The sequence below is a fragment of the Phascolarctos cinereus genome, unplaced genomic scaffold, assembly GCF_003287225.1.
Source record: "Phascolarctos cinereus isolate Bilbo 61053 unplaced genomic scaffold, phaCin_HiC Scaffold_8;HRSCAF=390, whole genome shotgun sequence".
NCBI classification, from domain to species: Eukaryota; Metazoa; Chordata; class Mammalia; order Diprotodontia; family Phascolarctidae; genus Phascolarctos; species Phascolarctos cinereus.
Window position 1 is genome coordinate 26,552,295 of NW_027556291.1, and position 27,981 is coordinate 26,580,275.

The 27,981-nt window shown below is 36.2% G+C and overlaps 1 protein-coding gene across 4 annotated transcripts in view; it reads left to right on the forward strand.

Annotated features, from left to right (window-relative positions):
• The window catches only part of ABCB7 (ATP binding cassette subfamily B member 7), a 120,658-nt gene that overhangs the window by 47,984 nt on the left and 44,693 nt on the right, over nucleotides 1–27,981 (forward strand). For all 4 annotated transcript variants that reach the window (XR_013483680.1, XR_013483679.1, XR_002320349.2 and 1 more), the window contains exons 2-4: nucleotides 11,225–11,302; nucleotides 14,317–14,403; nucleotides 20,737–20,856. Coding sequence is in view for 1 of the 4 variants with exons in the window: in XM_020964519.2 (XP_020820178.1) it covers nucleotides 11,225–11,302; nucleotides 14,317–14,403; nucleotides 20,737–20,856 (285 nt within the window). In the remaining 3 variants the exon portion in view is untranslated. The remainder of the gene's footprint in view (nucleotides 1–11,224; nucleotides 11,303–14,316; nucleotides 14,404–20,736; nucleotides 20,857–27,981) is intronic.

A 27,981-nucleotide genomic window follows, 5' to 3' on the forward strand; every position in this document is an offset into this window, starting at 1 on the left:
TGTATGTTACAGCCTTCTAACAGCCATCATATTCGTCTCTATTGCCCTACATAATATTCATTTTCAATTTTTTCAAGACTGTTGTGGTTCACGTATTGCTGGTAGATAGCAACATTGATAGAAAAATGCTGTTAAAAATATGGACCTTTAGAAATAGAGAGCATTATGAGATATAAATGATAATTTTTTTCCAGTCTTTTGACTTTGATTTATTATTTCTTGATGTCTTATGGAGTCATTAGCTTCCATTTGGACAATCCTAATTTTTAAAAAATTAATTAGTTAATTTTTAGTTTAGAATTTTTAGTTTCTATTCACTTCCATAAGATTTTGAGTTCTAAATTTTCTTCCCCTCCCTCCTCTTTCCCCTCCCCAAGATGGCATGCAGTCTGATATAGGCTTTATATATATATTCATATTAAACATATTTTCACATCAGTCATGTTGTAAAGAAGAATTAGAACTAATGGGAGGAACCACAAGAAAGAATAAACAAAAAAAAGAGAGCAAATAGCATTCTTTGATCTGCATTCAGACTCCCTAGTTCTTTTTTCTGGATGTGGGTAGCATTTTCCATCATAAGTCTTTTGGAGTTGTCTTAGATCCTTGCATTGCTGAGAAGAGCTAAGTCTATTAAAGTTAGTCATTGCACAATGTTGCTGTTATGGTGTACAGTGTTCCCCTTGTTCTGCTCACTTCACTCAGCATCAGTTCATGTAAGCCTTTCCAGGTTTTTCTGAAGTCCACCTGCTCATTGTTTCTTATGGAACAATAGTATTCCATTACATTCCTATACCACAGCTTGTTCAGTTTCACTGGTTGTAAAAATTGTTTCCCAGCTTTCTGCTTCCCTTTTTTTTTGGGGGGGGGGGCGAGGCAAAGGGCTGAAGTGACTCACACAGCTAGTAATTGTCAGGTGTCTGAGACCAGATCTGACCTGAGTCCAGGGCCAATGCTCTGTCCACTATGCCACCTAGCTGCCCCTCTGCTTCCCTTCTAATCTTGGTTGCTTTGGCTTTGTGCAAAAGCTTTTCAATTTAGTGTAATCAAAATGATCCATTTTGTATTTCATAATGTCCTCTGTCTCTTGTTTGGTCATAAGTTCTTCTGTTCTCCATAAATCTGACAGGTAAACTATTTCTTGCTCTCCTAGTTTGCTTATAGTTTCAGCCTTTCTTAAAATGGATAGTTTTGATTATATTAAATTTAAAAGGGTTTGCACAAACAAGACCAATGTACTCAAGATTAGAAGGAAAATAGAAAACTGGGAAATTTTTTTTACAGCAAATATCTCTGATAAAGGCCACATTTCTCAAATATATAGACAGCTGAGCCAAATTTATAAGAATACAAGTCATTTCCCAATTGATAAATGGTCAAAGGATATGACCACACAGTTTTCAGATGAAGAAATCAAAGTTATCAATATAGTCATGAAAAAATGCTCTAAATCACTATTGATTGGAGAAATGCACATTAAAGCAACTCTGAGTTACCACATTCCACCTATCAGATTGGCTAATATGATAGAAAAGGAAAATGATATGTTGGAGGGGAGGTAGGAAAATAGAACACTAATGCGTTATTGGTGGAGTTGTGAACTTAACCAATCATTGTGGGGGAAAATTTGGAACTATACCCAAAGGGCAATCGTGCATACCCTTTGACCCAGCAATACCACTACTACATCTCTATCCCAAAGAGATTTTTTTAAAAAAGGGAAAAGGACCTATTTATGCAAAAATATTTATAGCAACTCTTTTTGTGGTAGCTAAGAATTGGAAATTGAGGGGATGTCCCTCAATTTGGGAATGGCTGAACAAGTCATGGTATATGATTGTGATGGAAGACTCTTGTGCTATGAGAAATGATGAGCAGGATACTTTCAGAAAAACCTGGAAAGACTTACATGAACTGCTGCAGAGTAAAGTGAGCAGAACGAGGAGAACGTTATACACAGTAACATCAATATTGTATGATGATCAGCTGTGAATGATTTAGCTATAGTCTCAGCAATACAATGATCCAATACAATCTTGAAAGACTCATGTTGAAAAATGCTATCCATCTCTAGAGAAAGAGCTGATGGAGTCTGAATATAGATCAAAGCATACCATTTTTCACTTACTTCATATGGAACTTGCTTTACATGATTGCACATGTATAACCTATATCAAATTGCTTGCCTTGTCAATGAGCATGGAAGGGAGGGAGGGAGAGAATTTGGAACTCAGAATATTAAAAAATGAAGTTAAAAATTTTTTATATGTAATTGAGGGAAAGAAGTATTATTTAAGTTAAAAGAAAAAAAGATGGGCCTTTTTTTCCCCCAGAAGTTTAGGTTCATTGGAGCTTTGCATTTTCCTAAGGGTAATCTAGCCAATTCTCCTCCTCCTGTTTAATTCTGGTCTGTAATAGTGACCCATTTGTACTCTTTGTCCCAGGTATACATATTGATGGACTTTCCATCTAATTGTATGTTGTAATCTGGGCAGTAGATGTTCTTTTCCATATTATTTTTTCTTTGTGAATAGTCAGTTCAAACTTTTTGAAGTGATTACAGATTTTTTTCTAGGAGGCTTTGCAGTCCTTGGGGGCTTGGTGCAGGGAGCAAAAATGTCATCCATATGGAGAAGTATCTGGAGAACTTCATCATCCTCAGGGAATCTCTCTTCACTTTGAACTCTGTACTAGATCTCCTCCATTACAGTGGCAAACAGTTTTTTAAAGTGGAAAACATTTTTGGCAAGCATATGTCCCTGTTTTATGCCTTGCCTGATGTGTATTATTAGTGGATCATCGAACAAAGTTGTTTCTGTTGTTAATGGTTTCTTAAATGATTTTGATTTATGGATTAGAGACATCTTGTTAGAAGTGAGCCATTAAGGCAGTGTTTTATTCTACTGAATCAGATGCTTCTTCATAATCAGCAAATCGCATAGTGCAGTTTTGTGTTCTCAGTCAAGTAACAAGCATTTATTAAGCACCTGCAATGTGCCAGTCATTTTGCTAGGCACTAGTGATGCAAGATCTCTGCCCTCTACAAGCTTATATTCTATCAGTATACATACATCAGAATAACTCAAATCTTTTAATTAGTTGTGTGAACCACCATACACTATTGCTTATTAAAACCTGCTTGTTTTATATTAATGGCCTCATTGGGGATGTCATCAGCACGTGAGTTTTTTTATCCCATTTTATTTTAAAAATAATTATACTTTATTTTTTCTTATTCAATATATTTTATTTTAACATTCTTTTTTAAAAATTTGCATTCCCAGTTCTCTCTCTCTCTTTAACCTCTCCTCTACCATTGAGAAGGCAAGCCATGTGATATCAATTATACATACGAAGTCATGCAAAAAATTTCCGTATAAGCCATGTTGCAAAAAAAAAAAAGATAAATACAGTAAATGAAAAAAACTATGCTTCATTCTATACTTGGAGTTCATCAGTTTCTTCTCTTGAGGTAGATAAATTTTTCCTCATGGGTCCTTTGGAATTGTCTTAGATCATTGTATTGATTAGAATAGCTAAGTCTTTCACAGTTGATCATCGTTACAATAATGTTGTTATTTTGTAGAATGTTCTCCTGATTCTGCTCACTTTACTTTGCATCAGCTCATATAAGTCTTCTTATAACACAATAATATTCCATCATAATCGTATGCCACAACTCGTTCAGCCATTCCCTAATTGATGAGTATCCCCTCAATTTCCAATTCTTTGCCACCACAAAAAGATCTGCTATAAATATTTTTGTACACATGTGTCCTTTTCATTTTCTTTGATGTCTTTGGGATAGAGAAGTAGTAGTGGTATGGCTGGGTCAAAGGGTATACATGATTGCCCTTTGGGCATAGTTCCAAATTTTCCCCACAATGATTGATTCAGTCCACAACTCCACCAACAATGCATTAGCATCCCAATTTTTCCATATCCCCTCCAACATTCATCATTTTCCTTTTCTGTCATATTAGTCAATCTAATAGGTGTGAAGTGCTACCTTAGAGTTGTTTTAATTTAGTGCATGAGTCTTACATAGTCCTCCATTATCCTTCATAAGACTTTAGACTTGAATTTATATTTGAAAGCAGTATTTACTTTGGCTACCATATCTCCCATTTTGTCAAGTATATCCAATATTTGCTGACTGAAATTCTTTTCAGGATCTTTTGGTCTCCTTGTTATAGCAAGGAGATATTGTTGTTGATTGTTGATTCACATTTCAGTTTCTGTATAAGGTTATTATAATTGGTGTTGATGTTTTTAATGTCAGTTACCTATTTTTCATTATTAATAACTTGTTTAAGTGGGTCAGGATTGAATTACAATCAATCCTCAACATTTGGGCATTTAACTTTTGAGGCAACTACACACACTGTGTGCAGCAGAGATAAAAATGAGAGGTGTGATGAGTGCAAGTTTGTGGAGTGGCTGGTATCCTAACTAGGTACTTCACTGGGTTTGTTCACCTTACTGTTGTAAAGAGCTCCCTGTGCATTCACTGGGTAATGTGCGTCCTTTGGGCTCTAAGCCCAAGCATGCAAAAGTCAGTGATGTGGCTTAGTGAGAAAATAAAGATGTTAGATAAACTTTGTGCTGGAATCGATTTGTTATATCCACAAAAAGGAAGGAAGTATTCGTAAAAAGTGTTCCTGAATCTGCGACAGAAAGTGCTAAAGAATTCTCTCAAGTGCGAATTGAGGGAATTGGAAAAATGGAAAAGGAGCTAAGTTTGTGGGTAAATGAGATGGTGGTCAACCTCGCCCTCTCACTGTACCCCAGGCTCCCCAGTGGCAGAGAGTGGTGGAACAGCACAGCCCACTTCCCCTGGCCAGAGTTCTGAGCTCTGACTAGAAGCCAGAACTCAATCCAATTATGGGTTTTAACGGAGAAAACTTCATCCATGGTACTGAAAGGGAGATGAGAGAGGGTAGGTGTTGTCCTCTCCCTCTCTTTTTTCTTTTTTAAATCTCTGGGGTCTTCTGACATTGTTGCCCCTGCCCTTCCCCTTCTGTCCTGTGCTGCCTCTTCTCTCCTTTGCATTTTATGGATTGTTTCATGGTTATTGTGTTAGGAAAAGTGCGTGTCATTAGAATTAATGTTTTGTTATGAAGAATTGTATGCAAAAATGTGTATTTTCAGCAATCTCTAGTGAAAGATTACAGTTTTTGGTGCTTGTGGGAACCAGACCCACTATTTCCCCTAGTTCAATGTATTGACTGTGAGGCTGTTTTAGAGGAATGGTGCCTCTCAAAGTTGAGGATTGACTGTTATTGCCTTTGCGCGCTATGTCTTTTTTGAGGGGGAGTAGGCACTTTCATACATGTATGTGTCATGAAAATTTTGTATAGATGTGAAAGTGGTTGTATAGGTTGCTGGTTACAGAGTCAGCAAATTTAAGAGCTGGAAGGGACCTTAGTGATCATCTAGTCCAACCTATACAGAAAAGGAATTCCTACTATAACATGGTCAACAAGTGCAATTGAAGATCTCTAGGGAGAGTGAGCTCACTACCTCATGAAGCAGGCCATTCCACTTTTGGACCAATCAAATTCTTAGCAAATATTACTGGACATCAAGTGTAAATTCGCCTCTTTGCAGCTTAGTTGTTGATGTTTTCTTGGTTACCCTTTTTTGGCCTTAATAAGCTTCTCTTTGCATTCTTCTTGTCTCCTTCATATGTTAATTGATCCATATTTCATTTTTTTTTTGTATAAACTTAACATAATTGGTGTCAGTGTCATTTCTACTGTCCATTATTCATTTTTCACTCATTAATTTGTTTAAATGGGTTGTATTGAGTTGTTTCAATTGCATGCCATATCTTTTAGTTTTATAGTAATTTTGTTTTAGGTTTTAATAGGTTGATCTGATTACACACAGACAACTGATTCAGGAACCACATCAATATTGAATCTTCCTGTATATTAAAATACATTCAGTTTCATTTTTTTATGATGTTACTTGGTGCTTGCTATCCAATTAGTTTTACCTGAAAGAAAATTAATTAAATATGTGATATTGGTAAAATGCAGTAGGACTGATGTGAGCCTAACTCATAGAACTTACTGTTTTTTTTTTAAGAGGCTATGATATTATATAAATTCTCTAACTCTTGAATTATGGCTTTAGTCTTATTTGCAGAGAAGAATTATTTGATGAGGAATTCAGTCCAACAGTTATATTAAGCACCCATTATAAGAGGGCCAGATGCTGGGTTCACGGAGTTAAAATCCTAGCCTTCAAGGTATTTAGTGTAGTAGGAAGATGAGACACACACACACACACACACACAATACAGGTTAGAATAATAGAAGTTTATAACAGAGGTTAGATAAAGAGGTCTAAGAGATTGGTGAAGGAGGGAATCACCTCACCTGAGGGAATTGGGAGTTTATTGGAACACAAGAGTTAGTACTGAAAAGGACCTTTAAGATCATAGGATCAGCAACTCAGGATCCTAAAGCCAAGATTTAAATATAGGTCCTCTAACTCCAAACTTAGTAATTTTTCTGCTGTATTCTGTTTATCATAGGATCATAGATCCAGACCTGGAAGGGACCTTCAAAGCTGTCTAGTCCTGACAAAGAGTAAAATAAGCAGAGCTAGGAGAGCATTTTCTACAAGGACAACAACGCTGTGAAGAAAAACTTCAAAAGCTTTAAAAATTCTAATCAATGCATGATCAGTGCTGTCTCCAGAGAACCTATAAAGTAGCAGATTACCCACCTCCTAACAAGGAAGTAGTGATGGACACAAGTTCATAGACATAGAATTTTGGACATACGTGGCCACTGCACAGATTTGTTTTGCTTGACTATACTATTTGTTACAAGAGGTTTTCTTTCAGCTTTTAATTAGAGGGAATGGAATGAGAAGGGAGATTAGCAATAGTGATTTTTTAAAAGAGGGCTATTTAACAATAAGATGTGGTCTGCAAATTCCTGACTCAGTGGAGTCGTTTTTTGTGTAGTTGAGTTTCTATAGGTTGCTCCTGGACTTATTCACAGTTACCCTGCTGGGAGATTCTGCAGGTTTAGAGTGACTCAACTGCTGGCTCTCTCTGATTTCTTGCCCAGGTTTTTTCCACAGCAGGTTTAGATGCAGGGCTAAACATTAGAATTGATTCTCCTCTCTGTTGTTGGGTTTAGAGCCTCACAGTCATGGTTCTGGAAGTTGTTCCTTGCTCCTCACAGATGGCAGGCCACTACTCCCTCATGATCATGACCACTGTTCTCTGCCTGTGACTTGAAACTAGGTAATGGGCAATAGAGCAGCAAAATGATACCTGTTCCTGCTGCCAGGGCTAGCACAAGGGCACGGGGTCCCCTGGGATCCTTTTTCTGCTCTAAGCTAGGAAAAAAAAAGACTCACTGTGACTTTTTGTTGGCTTTCCCAATCAAAATTTGATCTGGTGTTCTTTATTGGTTGTTGTAGGGAAGAATGTGAAAGAGTTAAGACAAAACTATTAGCTCTCATTCTGCCATGTTGGCTCCACCTCATTGATATTTTTGAAACACTGACGATTTGGATCTTGGTCGTGGATGCTGAAGTGAGGCAGCAAGGTGGCTCAGTGGATATAGTCTCTGACCTGGAGTCAGGAAGATCTAAGTTCAAATCTGGCCTTAAACACTTACTAGCTATGTGACCCAGGGCAAGTCACTTAACCTCTATTTGCATTAATGCACTAGAGAAGGAAATGGCAAACCACTCCAGTATCTTTGTCAAGAAAACCCCATGGATAGGGGGTAGCTAGGTGGCACAGCGGATAGAACACAGGCCCTGGAGTCAGGAGGACCTGAGTTCAAATCGGGCCTCAGACATATGATACTTGCTAGCTGTGTGACCCTGGGCAAATCACTTAACCCCAAATGCCTTGCTAAAAAAAAGAAAAAAGAAAAAAAAAGAAAACCCCATGGACAGCATTAGTGTGCTATGATCCATAGTGTGAGAAATGCTAACAGTTTGGTTCCCACAGAACTGATAAGAAAACAGGACAGGGGGAGATTGGTTTATTGGTTTACTGGTTTACACAAATATGTAAACAAGGTGAGGGGGAGATTGGTTTTCATAGACTTTATAGAAACAATAGATATTGCATTGCAAACACAGATGTTAAATGGAATGTTGGGACAGGTTGGGGGTTAAAGCCAAGTAATCCTATATAACCCTTTGCTCCTGGTCCTGTATAGGTATGTGATTCCAATGAGGCAACACACCCAATACTCGTGAGAATTGCTAATAAAGGTATCTTCTCTCACTCCACAACTGTGATTTCCTTATGGCCCAGCTAACTCTTGTTCCAGGAACAAGAGTTCAAAACTCTTCTTGTTCAGCCCAGTGTCAGGCTGAATTCTGAATTGAATCTGAATTGAATTGTGACAATAGGTCACAAAGAGTCAGACATGACTGACTTTCTGCTATCTTAAGAGTTCAGTTCTGTGTGTGTGTGTGTGTGTGTGTGTGTGTGTGTGTGTGTGTGTGTGTTAAGGCAATTAGAGTTAAGTAACTTGCCCAGGTCACGCAGCTAGTAAGTGTCAAGTGTTTGGTCTGAGGCCAGATTTGAACTCAGGTCTTCCTGACTTCAGGGCCGGGGCTCTATCCACAAGAGTTTAGTTTTGAAAAGCATCTAAGACCAATGCATGATTTGCTCAGAAAATAAGTATTTTTTTGTTTTCCCAATGGAAATCTGTTGTTGTTTGTCCTTTGTTTTTGAAGAGGATTAATGACTTCATGGGGTGATGTCTTGACTTGCAAGTGAATTGATTTAAATGGGGCAGAGTTGTGTAAAGTCCTCAGCCTCATTCTTTCTTCCAGAGTCATCAAAGTCTATTGGCAAGACAAAAGTCTAGACAATTGATGATGGCCTGGGATGCTGTGGATGATTTTGATGTCTGACCAAGCTCTAAGAGCTCCACAGTGCCTGCTTCAGCCACCTTCATGACTGGTAGAACAAATTGTTCTCATCCGCCCATTCCAGGGCAAGTCTTCACACTGCTTGGGGTAGACATCCTTCTAACTCATAGATGGGTTTGAGACCTATAATCTGACAAATGTAAAGATTTAAGGTCTTGGGATAAGAATTTGCTGTTTGATAAAAATTGTTGGGAAAACTAGAAAGCAGTTGGGCAGAAATTAGGTATAGTCCAGCATCTTACACCATTTACCAAAATGGATACATGGCCTAGATGTAAAGATATCATAAGTAAATAAGAAGAGCTTGGAGCATATTACCTATCAGACTTATGAATAGGAGGAAAATTTATGTATAACCAAGCAATAGAGAACATCGTGAGGTGTAAAATGGTTAATTTTGATTACCTTAAATTAAAAAGATTTTGTGCAAATAAAACCAATGTAGCCAAGATTAGAAGGAAAGCAGAAAATTGGGGAAAAAATTTTATAAAGTTTTTCAGATAAAGATCTCATAGCATATATAGAAAACTTTGTCAAGTTTATAAGAATGAGTCATTTACCAATTAATAAATGGTCAAAAGATAGAAACAGGCAGTTTTTCAATGCAGAAATCAAAGCTTTATATGGTCATATAAAAAATGTTCTAAATAATTATTGATTAGAGAAATGTAAATTAAAACAACTTTGAGATATCGTGTCACAGCTATCAGATTGGCTAAAATGGTAGAAGAGGAAAATGACAAATGTTGGAAAGGTTGTGGAAAAACTGAGACACTAATAAATACACTGTAGGTGGAACTGTGAACTGATCCAACCGTTTGGAGAGCAATCTGGAGTTATGCCCAAAGAGTTAAAAAATTGTGTATATGCCCTTTGACTCCAGGCCCAGCGCTCTATCCACTGTACCATCTTAGCTGGCCCAGTAGTGATAGTAACTAGCATTTGTATAGTGCTTTAGGGTTTGCTAAGTGTTTTACAAATATTATCTCATTTGATCCTCAGAACAACCCTGGGAGGTAGGTGCTGTTGTTATCCTTATCTTGCAGATGAGGAAACAGAGGCAAACAAGTTAAGTGACTTCCCTAGAGTCTTTGGTAGGATTTGAATTCAGTTCTTCCTAAATCCAAGTCCAGCACTACCTAGCTATCTACTATAATGAGAAATCATTATTTTTTTGGCATGCCATTATGTCTATTATATAAGATTATGATTAAGAAATAAATGTTATATAAGAAATTATGATTTAAGAAATAAATGTTAAAAACATTAATAGTGACATCCTTTATAGCCCATAGCACAGTAATAATAACAATAAAAACATAAGCAAAAAGATGGAGACTTGATATCGACATCCTGAATAATGAGTCAGAGAACAAATTATAGAAACAATAACTGTAAAAGAGAATGCTAATGAGACATCATACCACAATTTCAGGGATGTAGCTAAAGTAGTCTTTATAGGAAAATAGATGTCTCTGATCATATAAATTACCAAAATAGAAAAACAGAGGATTAATGTCATGAATATACATGTCAAAAATTAGGTCTAACTGTGGATTGTTGAAGATACTGTCAAACTTTCTCTAGATTCCTTAGTTTTGCTAAACCTTGTCCCTTCTCTTTTCCTTTTTGTTATAAGGAGTCACTCTCTGAGAAGGGCACAGGGATGGGATATGCTGGGAAATGCTGGTGACATAAAACCTAACAGGATCAATAAAAATATACTCTAAGCAATTTTAAAAATCAGTAAATAACCCCAAAATAAGCACAAATGAGGAAATCTTGAAAAATAGAAAAGAAATAGTTAAATTGGCAAATGAAAATATAAGATTAGTAAAAGTAAAAGTAAACTAAAAGCTGTTTCTTTTAAAAAACCTGACAGAGTTGATAAACACAAGCTGAAAGCAGAAATTGTGATTATGGCCAGAGCAGAAAGGGACATAAAGGTAATAAACACTAAAGAACAACAACAATATGACACAACAAAAGGGGTGGAGAAGTGTCAGAAAGAGAAGATGACTTTGGGACCTGGATGAGAAAAAACAGACCCAAACTGGAAACCTTGGGGGGAGCTGCTTCACAAGCACATACTCTTGGGGACTTTCAGTTAGTGAAGTAATTGTTTTACTCAAGACCAACTTTTTGTTTCTTTTTACTCTATTTTACCAAAGTTAGTTTACCAAAGTACTACCAGGCTAAAATAATTTGTGACTTTCATTTTATATTGCTTTATGGAAAATAAAGGAAATATTCTTTGAACATTGATCAATTGTCCTATCTGTTTTTCTCCCTTGAACAGATTTCAGATACATTCAGACAAGCCTCATGGAAGCATTTTGGGACACACCATTCAAGACAGTTATTTGAGATTACAAAGGTAAGATTAAACAGTCTTTTCTGCTCTGTTACAGCTGGGGGGAAAAGTGCAAGCCCTTAGAGCATTTTCCAATTTATGCTGCGTATTTTACATCTCTCATATAATTTCCCTTTTCATGTTTTCTAAGTGCTTCAGAGATGAATAGGAAGTTATATTTCTGCCCCTGGGAATGAAAAAAAAATCAGCACTGAAATATTGTGTGTATGTGTGTGTGTGTATGTTTGTGCGCTCGAGCGTGCCACTCCCCCTCCCACCTTTTAACCCCTTAAGAAATGTTGCTGAATTTCTCAAAATCAATGCCAACTAGAATAACATGTTCCGAAAGCTTTTATAAATGTAATGGCAGTTTGTTGACACTCAAATTTATCCTGGTGGTTTCTATGTGATATATGGAATGAAGTGAGTTTTTTAAGTGACTGACGCAGAATGCCAGTGTGTTAGAATCCACATAAGCTGCTGAGTTTGCATCTTGGTTTCACTTATTGGGAAATGAATGGCAATTCGAGACAATTGCCAGTACTTTAAAAAGACATAGGTGAACTTTCTGGATGGAAGGGAGCCCCCAAATTGGAAGCTAATCCAAATCCTAACTCCTTTGCTTTTGAAGCTAGTATTTAAAAAGAGACCTCTTTCATAACTGAGTTGTTTGAGGCCCTGCTATGTTATTTCATTCTCTGCCCTTTGCCTTTTATGAAGGTCAAGTTGATCTTGGGTTTTCACTTGAACCTATAACATCACTTGTTACCTCTGCCTTCAGGGATAACTGGTTATATGGAGACTTCATTAGATTAAAAATCTCTTTTCTATGTTTTCTGTTTATAAAACACACCCTAATTTTTATCCCAAAATCAGTAACTAATTTTGAGTTATAGCTTCTTGTTGGTTCAAAACTGGTAGTATGATGAACTTTATTTGTGTTTTCAAAGCACTTTACTCTGATTAATGAATTATTGATAATTGTGGCTACTGCAGAGGCGTAATTAATTTCATGCCTTTCGTGAAGTGTTCTTGGTTGTGACAATGCTTTTCTTTTTAAACGTTGAAACAAAAAGATTAACTGTTTTGGCTGTGTCTCATGTGTTTCCCCCCCCCCGCTTTATTTTTGTATTTTTCTAATCAGAGGAACACTTTTATTACACTGATCCTTGGCCCCACTCACCCTCTTCCCCCTCAACTCCCTTTAGTGTTTTATAATAGGCGGGAAAGTGCCTTACTGATTCACAAGTGTTATTGGGAAATTTGTGCATCTGTCTTTCTTTTTAAACTTAAAGTTCTTCAGTATATATGTGCATGGATAATGGAAGGATCACTGGATTTGGAGCCCAAAGACCTGGCTTTGAATTTGAGTTCTACTAATTATTAGTTCATTAGACTGTAGGCAAGTCACTTCTCTTTGACTTCAGTTTTCCAACCTCTCAAGAATTTTATGGATTTGTTATGAGGAAAATTCTACAAACTTCAAAGGCCTGTTATTTTTCTTAATATGTAGAAATTACAAAGTTCAATTCCTGTTCAAGGAGTTTGTGATCAATTAGAGAACAATAATGATAGGCAGCATGGCTTAGATTTCAAAGCAGAGTATCTGGATTTGAGTCGGGACTCTGATACTTACCATCTTTGTGACCTTGAGCAAGTCCCTAACTCCTCTGCGCCACTTTTCTTATCTTTAAATGAGAGGGTTGGACTAGATGACAGCTAAGTGTCCTTTCAATTTTAAATTCTGTGATCCCATAATAGGGGAAAATAATTGATGCTAAATCAGATACACTCACTGTAAACTGAGAAATCCACTTGAAAAGTAGGATATAGTCAGTGGTCATGTATCTTATTAAAGCTTGCTTACCAATTGGGACATGCTAAATCAGCTTTACTGTAGTGGTAAAAGGCTTTATGAGAGACATTACAAGTCACATCATTTTCACACATCTTAGTTTATCATAGGATATAGCGTTAGAAAGACCTTAGAATTGATCTTAAAGAAGAGAAAAGTGAGGCCCTGAAAAGTGAAGGGAATTGCCCAAGGTCATAGGAGCAAAGATTTAGAGCTGGAAGAGACTTTAGAGCTCATCTGATCTAACCTCTTTCTTTATAAATGAGGAAACTGAGGTCCCAAGAGGCTAAGTGTCATGGCCAAGGTCAATTTATTAAATGTCAGAGCACAGCTTCCAACCTGAGTCCTGTAACTGCTTATCCAGGACTCTTTTCAACTGTGTCTTGGTGCTTCCTTGAATAAGCACATTTTAAACCTCAGCCAGTAGCTCACTTATTTTAAGCAGTGTGTACACACACACACACACACACACACACACACGCGCGCGCGCGCGCACACACGCACATATTGTTTTGTTATAGTGGAGTTTTGTTCAAATGAATTTATTACTAGAAATATTTCTATATTGCAGTAGGACTTCTTGATTAAACATAGTGAGCATTCAGCCTCTCCTATAACAACTTACTGTACAAAAGAAACACATATAATTTATGCAACCACAAACTACTTCTTGTCTTCTGGATTATGCTGTACTTTGCTTTGGAGGGGATTTGGGGGATATTTGAGGATGGGAAGAGGAAAGGGGATTTGGGAGAATTTCAGAAATAATTCTAGCATAGTAGAAGTATAAACAGCTCAGCTGTCATCCTCCATACTACCTACAATCAAGTATAAGCATTTGAGCATTCTGTTAGAGAAAGTATTAACATAGATGGGGAACATAGGAAACACTGTTAATTGTTTATTATTATTATCATCTTTATTTTAAAATTATTGTTTTTAATTTTTAATTATAATTATTTATTATTAATAGATCCTTTAAGATGAAGAACAGTTTTAGAAGGTATCCTTTTTATTGTGCAAGCCTTGGAAATGAGGTTTTGAACTTGAATCAAATTCCACTAAATAATAATCATTTCACTAGGCTAGCCAAGCCAGCTTCTAAGAATGGGTTTCTTTGAGCATTTCTGAAATAGGAGATTGTTGAATAACTCATGAACTGATTGGTGTCATATTCAACCAGGCTTGCCAGACGTGGCCATTGGTAGAAAAGAGAACATGTTGGCACGGTCATGCAGGAGGAGGACTTCACACAGACCCGAAGGAAGGGGTAAGAGGAAGTCAATAAATGTTGCTGGGAATTCCTATTCATGATTCTCTTTATGTATCAAATGCATAATTAAGAGTTTTTTATGCTATTTCTGTACTAGAAAAATGTGGTTGGTCCAGTTAATTACAGTTTTTTGTATATTGCTAAACCACAGATTTGAGGTTTGTTGTCTAGATAAGGCCTTAATATCAGTTGATGGTCCATATGTTTTCAGCTTAAACTTTCTAGTTTTGTAATATCACATTGGTGGTTGTTGAACCCATCCTTGTCAGTGAGGTGGTTGATTAGTCATAACATATTCAGGTAAGGTTTATGGCATGTTTTTTTTTCCACTGGTTTGTTTGTTTTGAAGCCTAATGTAATTTTCCCCTTCTTTCCCACATCTATTAATTTATTTGTGTAGAATTAGTTATAATAATAGCTCACACGTACATAGCACTTAATATGATCTAATAGAATAATAGACTTGTATTTAGGATATGGATTCAAATCCCAGCTCTGCTATTTTTGTGTGACTTTGGCCAATGCCAGGTGCTTTTTCTGTAAAATGAGGAGGCTGGCCTAGATAATCTCTAAGGTTCCTTCCAGGTCTAAATTATGTGTTTGGGTTCAGAAAGTGCTTCCTTCACCACAATTCTGTGTGAGGTGGGTAGCTCAGTGGTTCTTATCTCCATCTTACCGATGAAGGTCTTCAAGTCTAGATTTTCCCAGGGTCATACAGCTAATGTGAAGTAGCAGAGCCAATGTTTGAACGTTGGTCTCCAGACTGCAGATCCATTGATCTGCTGCCAGGATCTACTGAAAGTAGATGGTAAATCTTCCATCTCTTTATAATCATGTAGACAAAATAAAGCAGTAGAACCACTGTTGTGTTATGTAGAGTCTGGCCTGTTAGTGGGACAGAGTTAACATAATGATCTCCATTTCCTTTTTGGGAGGCTGGATTTTCACTCTATTTCTTTTGAGTAGATCCATACTGCACTGGTAGTATACTTTCTCCTTTCTTTTGTCAACTTTCTTAATCCTTTTCTCTCTCCTTCAGCTGAGCTCCACATCCAGACAGAACTAGAGCATTGTGAGTGTTTGTGAAAAGGGCTAAGTTGGAGAATCATTTCCTTGTCTCTCCTCTCAATGCCTCTGATACTAGTAGTATCTTCCTCCTAAGAAGCTATGGGGATCAACTATGATAGAGTAGAACAGAAAAAGAGAACCATACAATAAATCAATAACAAAAAAATGAACAAGCAGTTATTAAGTGTTTACTACATGCCAGGCACTGTGCTAAGCACAGGGCATACAAAGAAAAAGTGGGAGGATATATACTTGTGTGTAGCTATATACAAAGTCCACATATTGGATATATACAAGATAAGGACAAAGCAGAGGGCAAGGCGCTGGCAGTCTGGGGAATCAAAAAGGTAGCACCTTGAGCTGACTCTTGAAGCAAGCCCTTTAAGTTCAGCCTTGTAGTGTAGTTCTTTATGTACGTGCCTTAGCTTCCTTTACCTTGTAGGCTCTTTAAGGTCAGGGACCTGTCTCATTTGTACTTGTATAACCTGTCCATGGTCAGTGCTTGACAAATGTTTGTTGAATTGAATTGAAATTCTGAGTTCTTTATGATTAAAGCTAGCAAATGATAGCACCATATAGTTAAGATGCTTTAATAGCAACATATAGTTAAGACTATTCTTATCAATTTATTCTTCATGTAAACACGATGGAATTAGGGTTAGAACTTGACATTCTGTTTCTGTTCCACAATTTAACGTGGTGCCTGCCAGCTTTTCTTTCAGCTGATAATGATGCTTAAAGTGTCAGTTCCAGCTAGTTTTGAAATTTAAAGCCATTTAGCTGCAACAAGAACAACAAAAAATAGGTGCCTATAGAGATCCTGTTGTGATTGTATCTGTGTCAACAGGATGGCAAGGATAGTTCCGTTCTTTTGCAAGTCTGTTCATGAAAACATTTTAGTGTCTATTTTTACAGAGTGGGGTAGTCGGATTACATAATCTCTTAATTAATATAGTCATCAATATTGTAGGTTTTTTTCTAACTTTAAAAAAAGTAATCTCCCCCAACATATAGAATGGGAAATTCAAAGACTCTCAGGCTAATTTACATTCCCCCTTTCTTAAAAGACTTCACTGAATCCATCCATCCTTTCTGGCTATCATCTTTTATCTCTTCTCCCTTTTGTAGCTAAACGCCTTGTTAAGGTTAATTGTTACCTCCGCTTCCTTTCTTCTCTCTCTCTTCTTAACTCTTTGTAATCTGGCTCCTGCCTCATCATTTAACTGAAACTACTTTCTCCAAAGTTACCATTAATCTCTTAATTGTCAAATCTAATGACTTTTTTCTCAATCCATATCCTTCCTGACTTCAGCTTTTGCCACTCTCTTCATCTCGCTACTCTCCTCTAGGTTTTCACAACATTCCCCTGTCCTGATTCTCCTCCTTCTGACTGCTCCTCCTCAGTATTCTTTGCTGAATCTTCATCCGAATCCTGCCCACTAACTGGGGGTGTCTCCCACGGTTCACCAGTTCCCATGGATTCAGTTATTCTCTCTATTCATATCATTCTGAGATCTATTTATCCAGCCTTAGCCTCTGTTCTGACCTTCAATATCACATCTCCAGCTGCCTTTTGAATATCTCATAGACATCTTAAACTCAACACATCCACAGCTGAACTCATTACTTTTCTCTTAAAACCTTCCTCTCTTCCTAACTTCTCTTCCCAGTCATCTGAGCTCACAACCTCAATGTCACCCTAGACTTCTCCCCCACGTAATGTTTCCAAGTCCTGTTCATTCTACCTTGATAGTATCTCTCATATAAGCCCCCTTCTCTCCTCTGACACAGAAACCACACTTCTGCAGGCCCCTATCACTTCACACCTGACTATTGCAATAACCTTCCCACTCCACTCGGCTTTTGAATTTATCTTGCTAAAGTATGGGTCTGACCATATCATTCTCCTATTCAGTAGACTCCATTGGCCCCCATCACCTCTAGAATAAAACATAAAATCCTCTATTTGGTTATTAAAGCCCTTCATACCCTGGCCTCTTTTTTGCTTTTCTAATCTTACACCTTCCTCCATCAATTTATTCTACAGTCTAGTGACATTGGTCTCCTTTCTGTTTCTCTCATAATTCACTCTATCTCCTTACTCCACATATATTTCCTGGTTGTCCCTCATCCTTGGAATATTCTCCCTCTTCATCTGGCTTCTCTGGCTTCTTTCAGTCTCAGCTAAGATCACACTTTCTACAAGAAGCCTTTCTCAGTCCTTCTAATGCTAGTGATTTCTCTCTGAGATTACCTCCAATTCATGCTGTATGTTTCATGTCTCCCCCATTTGAATGTCAGCTCCTCCAGAGCAGGGACTGTCTTTTTGCCTCTTTTGGTATCGTCAGTTCTTATTAGCACATGCTTGGCACATAGTAGTTGATTGATAAATGCCTGTTGCTCACTTCCTTGCTTACATATAAATCAGTCGACAAACATGATGATGTATTTAGGCCTACCTTGTGCCTGTTACTGTGTTATACAGTGGTTATACTAATACAAAGGTGACAATCCCTGCCCTCAAGGCAGATTTTAGCAGAATTACTTAGAAATTACCTAGCCTTCTACTAGTAGGCTAAGTTAAAAGCAAACGATTAAGAGCTCCTCCAGCCTACTCATTGTTTTGCAAAGAATCCAGTTTCTTGCCACTACCTTTGACCACTTTTCCCTTTCCTCTATTTTTATTTTTAAGAATTCAATCTGAAAATGACCCATTTTCTATTTTTGCTTTCTAGTTAGTTTGAACTGAAAAAAATGAGCTGATTAGACAGTGATATCTAATTTAGTCTTAGACTTGTTGCTTTTTTCTTTTCTAGAGGCAGATAGGTGGCATGGTGCTGTATTTGGAGTTAGGGAGACCTGAGTTCAACTCCTAACTCAGACTCATATTAGCTGTGTGACCTTGGGCAAGTCACTTAACCTCTGTCCCAATAAATTGCGTATAATACCACCTGCCTCCCAGTGTTGTTGTGAGAGTCAAATGAGAGTTTTTTTACCTATACATACATACATATATATATATATATATGTGTATGTGTATATATATATATATATATTAATGGTTTACTCCCCCCCACCCCCCATTTTTGGATTTCTTTAGTATTCTCTTGGATGTACAAGGCCAAGGAATTAACTGTGGTGGTTTCAGTTTATTCCACCAATTTTATTTTTGTGCATCAGAGAAATTGCTGTGGAATTCTTTAAAGAAAAAGTCCCCAAACCATATCCTTTAGTCTCTCAAAGTGCCTATCAAAAGCCATATCTTTAAAAAAAAAAAGTCTTAGTTTCCCTTTCTTCATCTTTCTCCTTTTATAGATTTCCTGAGCTATGTATGTATGTATGTATGTATGTACGTATGTATGTATGTATGTATGTATGTATAAAAGAAGGTGGGAGTGTAGAATATGAATTTTTTTTAAAAATGCCCTCCATTCATTTATTGGATTTAGAGTTGGCCTTAGCTTAAAAAGGAGAAATTATTTTTTTTCAAACTTTGTACTTTACCTAAACTAGAACTGAAGTCATGTACTTTATAGCTTAATGGATTCATAATGCGTAATTACACAACTTTGGAACCCATTTTGTTAAATGAAGTGGTGACATTTTATGCACAATTAACCCAACTAGAATAATTTTCTTGCTTTTAGCCATAAGATCTCTGTGTCCTTATTGGTGTATATTGTAGGAGATCCTGACAAGAGAGAGAGCTTCCCGTAGCCCTGCAGGGCAGCGGCTTTTTGTTGTTGATTCATCAAGAAAAATAAGGCTTACAATACTCAGGAAATGCTTAAGCAATTGAAATGTCCCTGTCTGTGTTCTAAATGCACCAAAATGATACTCATTTAGTAATAGTATGGTTGGAAAAATGAATTTTAAAATTATAGTTCCCTTCTATTTACCAAGAAACAGCTACCTACTTATTAGAGTTCTTATGTATCTCTTAAATGTACCTGTGTTTGTATGTGTACACACACATATTTTTGGTTTAATTTTGTTTAACATAATTTCAGTATTTAATATTAATGCTGCCATAAGGTTTTAAAGCAGCAGTAGACTGTAGTTTCTTCTGTTTTCAATACAGTGTGACATTGATCTTATTTATGGCAGTCTATACTCAGCAAACTGACAAAAATAGACTCTGAATATAGTTTGTGAAACTACAAGCAGAAAATGGCTATGTGCAATTTATGAGTTTCTTTTATGTAGTACATATTTTTCTCTTCTTAATGGAAAAAAACTGATTGAAATCAAGTAACTTTTATCACCTTTTCCTGAAAGATAGCTTTAGTCATTGCTTTAATACATACTAGTATGTTCCCTCCTTCCACCCCAATTTTAGTATATCCAGTTTATGTGTCTTTGATTGTTTTCATTTATGCTCATATACTTTAAAGTAAAATAAAGTGATTTGTTGAGGTTATTGGGGCTGGTGAGGAAAAGGTGATGAAAATTTGAGTTTAAAGAAGCAAATTGGATTAAGGTCAGGGTTGACGAGTGCAGCTGGCAGGCTGTGTTGTTGAAGATGTTTAGTTTTACACAGTTACTTGGCTCTGTTTAGCCAGTATTAGGTCCTAATGCTGCTGAATTGTGAGAAGTGACTTAGGACCTTGAAGTATTCTAAATGACAATATGAAATAAATTAAAAGGACTCATGATGAAAAATGCTATTCATCTCCGACAGAGAACCGATGGACTTGGAATACAGATTGAAGAATATTTTTTTCTTTCTTTTTTTGGGAGGGGTGGAGGATGACAGCTAATATGGAAATATATTTTGTATGCCTTCATATATATAATAGATATCGTATTTCTTACCATCTCAATGGATGGTAAGTTAGAGGGGAAGGAGAGAATTTTTAATTGAAAATAAAAAGAAAATTTAAAAAATAACTACAAAAGTATAATATTTCTGACTATAAGCTTTAAGGTGGAGACATTTTTCTATGATTTTCTGATGATTTAATGAAGATAATCTCCTTCCCTTCTGAGCTTCTCTAGAATAGGTTAGGATCTGAGATTTGTATTTCAGTTTTTAAAATTAAGAGAAATCCTTGAGCTTAAAAAATGTTTTGGAATAGCTTTACGTTTCCTAAAATTGTTTTGGTATTTTGAAAAATACTGGATTTAGATTCAGAATAAGTGATATAGTGTTGTTCCCCTTAAATTACCTAATATTTGTGCAAATATTTCAAATATTAAAGCATATTTACATTTGAAGTTACATCTTAATATTTCTTTTTGTTTTTTTTTTCCTTTAAACAGCTAAAAGATGTAGATACCCAAAAAATCCTAAAAGTAATGCTTTCGTATGTATGGCCAAAGGACAGACCTGATCTGCGAGTTCGAGTTGCCATTTCTCTGGGCTTATTAGGAAGTGCAAAGGTAAGAGAGATGGACTTGAAGTGGCTATTCTTGTAACTTAGCAACTCCCTGCTGCATTCTAGCAGTGAGCCCTTGGGATCAGAGAATTAGAGCTGAGAGAGACCTCAGAAATCGGCTAGGCTTCTCTGCAACATCCATAACCAGGGGCCAGCTAGCTGCAAGCGATGGGAAGCCCATGATATAGGTGACACTGAGGAGTACGACTATTTACATGAGTTCTGTCAGAATTATTCCTAGAGGGAGTAAACTCCCTCTCTGGTGGTTAGGCATCTAGGAGCCACACACAGCTTTCTATATAACACAGTCACAAACTCTGACAAAGGGCAATAGCTGTAATAAAGCCCATGCACATTATTTTCAGAGGCTTTATAAACTCTGGGTTTTATCATTCCCTAATTCACAATAGATTAGACAAAACAAATTGAAGCGTGGTTAAATCTGTTATTAGAGACAATGAAGAGATGTAGCTGACAGTTTAACACCAAGGGAGGAAAAAGAAAACCTCGACCAGAGATGTGAAGTGAGCACAAACAATACTTTATATGCCTGTTGTTTTCACTGTTAGAATGTAAGTTCCTTTCAAGTAGGGATTGTTTCATTCTTTGTGTTTGTAGCTGGCCTGACACATTAGACAATTAATAAATGCTTGTAGATTGATCACTTTATTACAAGGTAGATCACTTTATTATGAGATGTCTATATGACAAATACTGTGAGTCATCAGAAAAGGTTATATCATATTATAACTCTCAGTTTGAGACAGCAGACCAAGTATAACATGTGTCTTAGAGTTCTATAAAAAAACCCAAAGTTTTGACTGAAAGGTGTAAGCTTCTTTTATCTAGAAAATTAACTTGAATAATATAGCTCATTTTCAAATGTTATTAGATAAATAAGATATTATTGTCCTTTAGCTGCTGCTTTGAAATATTTGGATAAAACATTTTCTGTCTTCAAAGTTATTTCTTATTTACTTCTTCACTAGGACCACCTATTTTTCCTTGCCGGGACCCATTTTCCTCTCCTCCATCTCCCTTTTTAGTACTTAGTGCTTGTGAGCTCTACTTTAGCCTTTCCTCAGGTTGCCAAGCAACAGACAGATAATCCATGCTGCAGGCTGTTTGTTGAAGTCCAAGGGACAGGAGAATTCTAGCAGTCTGATTTCAATAACTAACAGTGCAATGTTTTGAACCCTGGTAATAATATTACAGTCAGCACCATACTTAAAGCAATTCTGTATTTTATATACAAGTTATATACAGTTAGTATTTAGCTTTCAGACAAATTATGAGTGGCCATTTAACCTTTAGCATTTTAGTAACTGGTGAGTTACAGGTAAATTTATGTTTATTCTTTTCTAGACTTTGTGTAGAGCAAAGGGGAACAGATTAGAAGACTGATGAAGTTGTTCACAAGGAGGAGTTCGGACTAATGAGATTTGTTTTTAAGGAATAAGTTCAGATGCTCCAAAGTGTAGATTCCTTTGCTCTTCAAACAAAACAACTGTTTTGGTCAGAGCAAAATGATTGGGAATAAAATCTTATCAAGGTAGAGACCTTAGCCATAAGCTGACTTTCTAGGTGGCTAAAATATCTATAGGTTAAGTGCCTACAGAATGGAAGCCAGTGTCATTTTGTCAAATAGATAGATGCAGGAAAGGCAAACATTTAGACAATATGCTTAACTCCTTTTGAAATAGGAAAAAAACAAAGCACAATGTCATAGACTATGTCTACTGGTGTTAGCAGTGCCATAGAGGAAGATTATTGTTGCCGTTTCTTAACTTTTGGGCATTCCACTGAGCCTAGAGTGTTTGGGGGAGCATAGAGCCCAAGTGTACTCTCTAGTCATTCTTTCCCCAGATTCTGCATTGATCTTGGCATATTTAATATCCATGTTTCAACACCAAGGGTCTTTATTTAAACCCTTGATGCTACTGTTAGAATTTTGGGCAGCAATGCAAGTATGTTACTGATGTGTAATAATAATAATAATAGCTCATATTTATAGCATTTTAAGAAATATGAAGCACTTTCCTCATAACAGCCCAGTGAAGTAGATATAGCAGGTTGAAGCCTAGAGAGGTTAGTAGGTTGGCTGGTAATAGACTTAGCCAAAATCTTCCAGCTGGTGCTAATTAGCATTTATATAGGACTTTTGGGGATACAAAATACTTTACATATGTTATCTCATTTGATCCTCACAAAAACCCTGGGGTCTAGGTACCTGCTATTTCCCCATTTTACAGAATGAGGAAACTGAAACAGAGATTAAATGACTTGCCCAGAGTCACGTAGCTAGAGAGAATCTAAGGCCAGATTTAAACTCAGTTCTTCTTGACCCCAGATCCAGTGCTTTATCTGCCTTGCCGCCATCTGCCTCTAGTAAGTGTCTGACTGGTGGTTCTAACCCAGGTCTTTAGACTGCAGGCCCAGTGTTCTTGCACTATACTATGTCATCTCTGTCCAATCAATCTAGTACCCTGACTCAGTGCTTTAACATGTAAACAGTTTCAGGATGAAGTTGACTCCTCTGTACTATGTGCAGTGGTGGTTACCTGGTGCTTTCAAACCCTGTTACTGGCATGTTGCTCTGTTGAACTTGAGAGAATTTTGTACATTGTAAAAAGCTTGTTAGTAGGTTGGCTGGTAAATAACAATCAGTTGATCAATGAGTGTTCATTAAGCACCTGCTATGTGCCAGTCACTGTGCTGAATGCTAGGGATCTGTTACTTACTATATATTTTCTGCATTAGGTAATATTGGAATTTTTTTTTATCCAACTACTAGCTTAAAATTTTGTATTGTACTTTATTTCTCCAAGTATGTTTTAAGTTTAAGTTAAATCTTAAGTAAATTTTTTCCAACAGGGATGAATCTTAGAAAGGAGATTTTATTTAAAAAAAACCCCTTCATCACATTTTAAAAATAATCCTTTAACTAAGCAAAAGAAAGGAAGTTCCTAGCCACACTCCAGGGCATCTATCACATTTTCAGAATGAAGCCATTAATTCTTACTCCAGATTAATTCTTTCAATTCAATCATACCCCTTCATTCCCCAAGGAACGGACTAATTCAAGAAGCAGTAATATGAGTAATGGACTGAGAAGAATGACTTCTATAGTATAAATTGAAAGGTAAATGATGAAGGTGCTACTTAACATTTATAAGACACTTTTTAATTGAATCCATCCAATATGATTTGTCTAAAAACTATCACAGAAATATATTTATTAAGTTGTCATTTCAACTTTGAGTACTAGAGTCTGAAAAAAGATTAATTTGCTAGGTCACTTCTGGTGGTGATGTCATTTTTTTCAGTTTGATAAATACTTGATATGCCTGTTGTTACCACCATTTTACAAATGAGGAAACTGAGACTGAGTGGGTTAAAGTGACCTACCCAAGGATACACAGCTAGTGAGTATCTGAAGCATGATTCAGTTTAGGTCTCTCTGCCTCCAAATCTAGTGCTCTGTACATGCACTAAGCCACTTAGGTGTGTCGATGCCTTTTCTAGGTATTCTCAGTTGTAAAATGAAAGGGTTAGACTAGATTTTAAAAATTCATTCCAGCTCTGAATACTGTGATTTTAGGAAACAGAAAAAGGAGAGTGATGCATAGATTGAGGAGTGGCATAGTGTCACCAACTAATGGCCTCAGTAATTTTTTTATATCTTCATATATATATATTTGAACTCTGCCCAAGCTTCACACTTGGCATATAAAACCATGCTACCTTTCACTTATTCTTTTTCCTTGTTCTCTTTCAATTTTGGAGACCACAACTCATCTTGTATACTTCATTTGTTTCCAATGCTGTTGTATACATTTTTTAATCAGGTAGTTTTTGTTGTTGTTGTTACTATTTTATTTTTTTCTAATTACATGTAAAAACAATTTTTTAATGTTCATTTTGAAAAATTTTGAGTTCTAAAATCTCTCCCTCTCTCCTTTTCCCTCTCCTTGAGAAGACAGGCAATTTGATATAGGTTATATGTGTTCAGTCATGCAAAACACATTTCCAAATTAGTCATATTATGAAAGAAAATAGACAAAAAAACCCCCAAGTAAATTAAAGTTTAAAAAAGTATGCTTAAATCTGCATTCACTTTCATACCTTTCAGTTCACCAGTTCTTTCTCTGGAGGTGGATAGCATGTTTTCATCTTAAGTCCTTTGGAATTGTCTTAGATCATTGTATTACTAAGAATAGCTAAGTCATTTACAGTTGATCATTGTACAATATATTTTTTGAGTGTCAGATTGAATGTATTTTCCTTTTTTTTTTTTTAATTTGAGGATTATTAAAGTGAACAATGAAATGGCCTATAATATACTTGATTTTTTAATTTTTTGAAGTGACTTTTTTTTTAACTTGCAAACAAAAAATAAAGTGCTAAAATCCCATGGTATTAGAGATCAATGAGAAGTGAAAACAAAATATCTTTGAGTTAGGGATTTAAGTTAAAAGAAAGATATAATTTACAGAAATTTGATCTATATTCAGCTTTTCTGGAATGCTATAATAATATAAACTGAGGCAGACTTGCTTATGTGTCCTGATTCTCATTAACTAAAGGTTTCATCTATCCTTGTCCCTCTAATTATGCTAATAATGCCAGTCTGCTCGATTTTTGAGTCTTCCTACCCTTTTCCTTTTAACTAAAATCTCAGTGCATTGCTTCCAAAGTTGTATTGTGTTGATTTAAAAAATGTAGTGAAATATACCTTTTCTGAGAAAGGAATGTATTTTCTTTGCAGTAGTTCCTAAAGCCATTAATTGGGAAAACTGATTTGTACCCTGGAATGTTTTTAACTCACATCGCCTCATTAGTCCAGGAGCCTTGTTAACCTTTGGTCAGACAAATTGTAGGATATAATGTGATAAGACTGCATTAATATAAGAATTTTAATAAAAAGCTGCTTCACTTGTCACAAAACTCCTGCTGTTAGTATCGGGTGGTTCATTAAACATAGAGAAAAGTGGATGAGACCTTTAAATTGTTCCACTCCTGGGGGACTTTCATCTCATAACTTAGTACATTGAAGACTGTGTCAGTCAGTTGTTTTTCTGTGTTTAATTTGTTTCCATCTCTATGTAGCTGAGCTGTGAAATAAGATGAAACGGGCTTGTTTTGTGAATATTATAGTAGCTAGCTTTCAACTGGCCTCACCCCCAGCTTAAAACAAGGTTATTTGATCCTGCAACATATTTCCAAGTCTTTATTTTTCTGTCTTATTAGGTTTGTAGTTTCTTGATTAAATTAATAGTTTAAATAGAAAACCATTGAACAAATTCCTTGTAAATTTTATCTGTCTTTAATATAGAGTCTTTTGTTCATTAATTATTTGTACAAACTATTTAAATCTATTGGTTACCTTCTCAAAACTGTGATTTGAAAATGTTATGATCAAATAGTTGATATTTGTAAAGCTCTTTGCACAGTGCTTAATAAGTGCTTGTTCCTTTTCCTTAGTTCTCTTTCCATATGTCCTAAGCACTCAATTATACAGATTGTTTTTCTGCTAAGACTGCTCCTTTTTAAAAATCTTCTCTTTCCCATTTCCTCAAATGGAAGAAATTTATACATTTATTTCTAAACCAGAAGGATAATTTCATATGAGAAATAAAAATAGCTGTATGCACTGAGTTAATTTCCAAAATTTTTAAAAGTAGAGAAGAAAGATTCATGTTGATGGAATTGGAATTCAGTAGTTTCTTTTTCTTTTTTTTTAAAATTAATTAATTTATTTTTAGTTTTCAACATTCATTTCCATAAGATTTTGAGTTCCAAATTTTCTCCCCATCTCTCCCCTCCCCCCACCCCAAGACGGCATGCAATTTGATATAGGCTCTACATATACATTCATATTGAACCTATTTTGAGTTTATTTTTCTTAATAGGAGTCATTACTTTAATGAAGTTTTTCAAAGGCTCCACTGTTCCCTCAATGTTAGGGAATTGCCCAGGTCCTTGACTCACTTCTTTCTTGTTTTCCATCAAATCTTCCTTTCATGTTTTCTGTGCCCAATTTTCCACCATCACCTTCTTATCCTGATGAGAAGATGAGAGATTGTTAAATAGAGAAACAAGGGATTTACTTCTGCTTGTCCAGAAGTGTTTAGATGAAAACTAGGCAATTCTTTGCTGGCAGTACAAGCTAGAGAGCCATTAAATATGGCAGGCCACCACGGAAGAGATTAATTACTGTGAGTACTTCAAATGATAAAGAATCTCTGTTGGAAGGAATGTTGGAGGTCATGTAGTCTCACTTCTATCTGACCCATGAATCCTTCCTACAACATCCCTGACAAGGCATCATCCTCTCTGCCGGAAAACTTCTACCCTCTGAGAATTGAGGCAGCCTCTTCCATTTTTTAGACAGCTCTAATCATTAGGAAGTTCTTCTAAATTTTGCTTCCTTGTAGCTTCCACACATTGTTCTTTGTTTTGCTTTCTGGGGTTGAATAGAATGATTCTGATCCTTTTTCCACATGACAACCCTTCAAATATTTGCAGACAGAAATGATGTTTTTAAGGCTTGTCTTTAGGCTCAGCACCGCCAGTTTCCCCCAAGAAACTGTTATATGGCATGACTTCCAGTACCCACACCATCTTGATGACCTTCCTTTGACAAGCTGGAGCACATCCAATATTCTTTCTCAAATGTGTTCCTAGCTGAACTCGGTACTGTAGATACGGTGTGACTGCAGCCTAGTATAGAGAGATTATCACTTGCCTTATTCTAGACATTGTACTTCTCTTAATAAATGTGGTCTGGAATTATATTAATTTTTTTTGGTTGCAATGTTGAACTGTTTACTCATTTTGAGTCCATCGAACACTGTCCCCCTCTATCTTTTTTTTTTTTGTATCCCCATCTGGTATTTCTACTTTGACTTCTGAATCCAAGTCCATGACTTTTCATTTACCTGTCTTCTATTTCATCCTAATAGATTTAACCATCATTTCAACCTATTGATCTTTTTATCAGCTAATATATTAACTATTGCTTCTAGATTTGTGTCACTTGCAAAGTTAATAAACATGCTATTTATACCTTAGAGCTAGATCATGGATAAAATTGTTGAACAGAATAGGGCCAGGGACAGATCCCTTG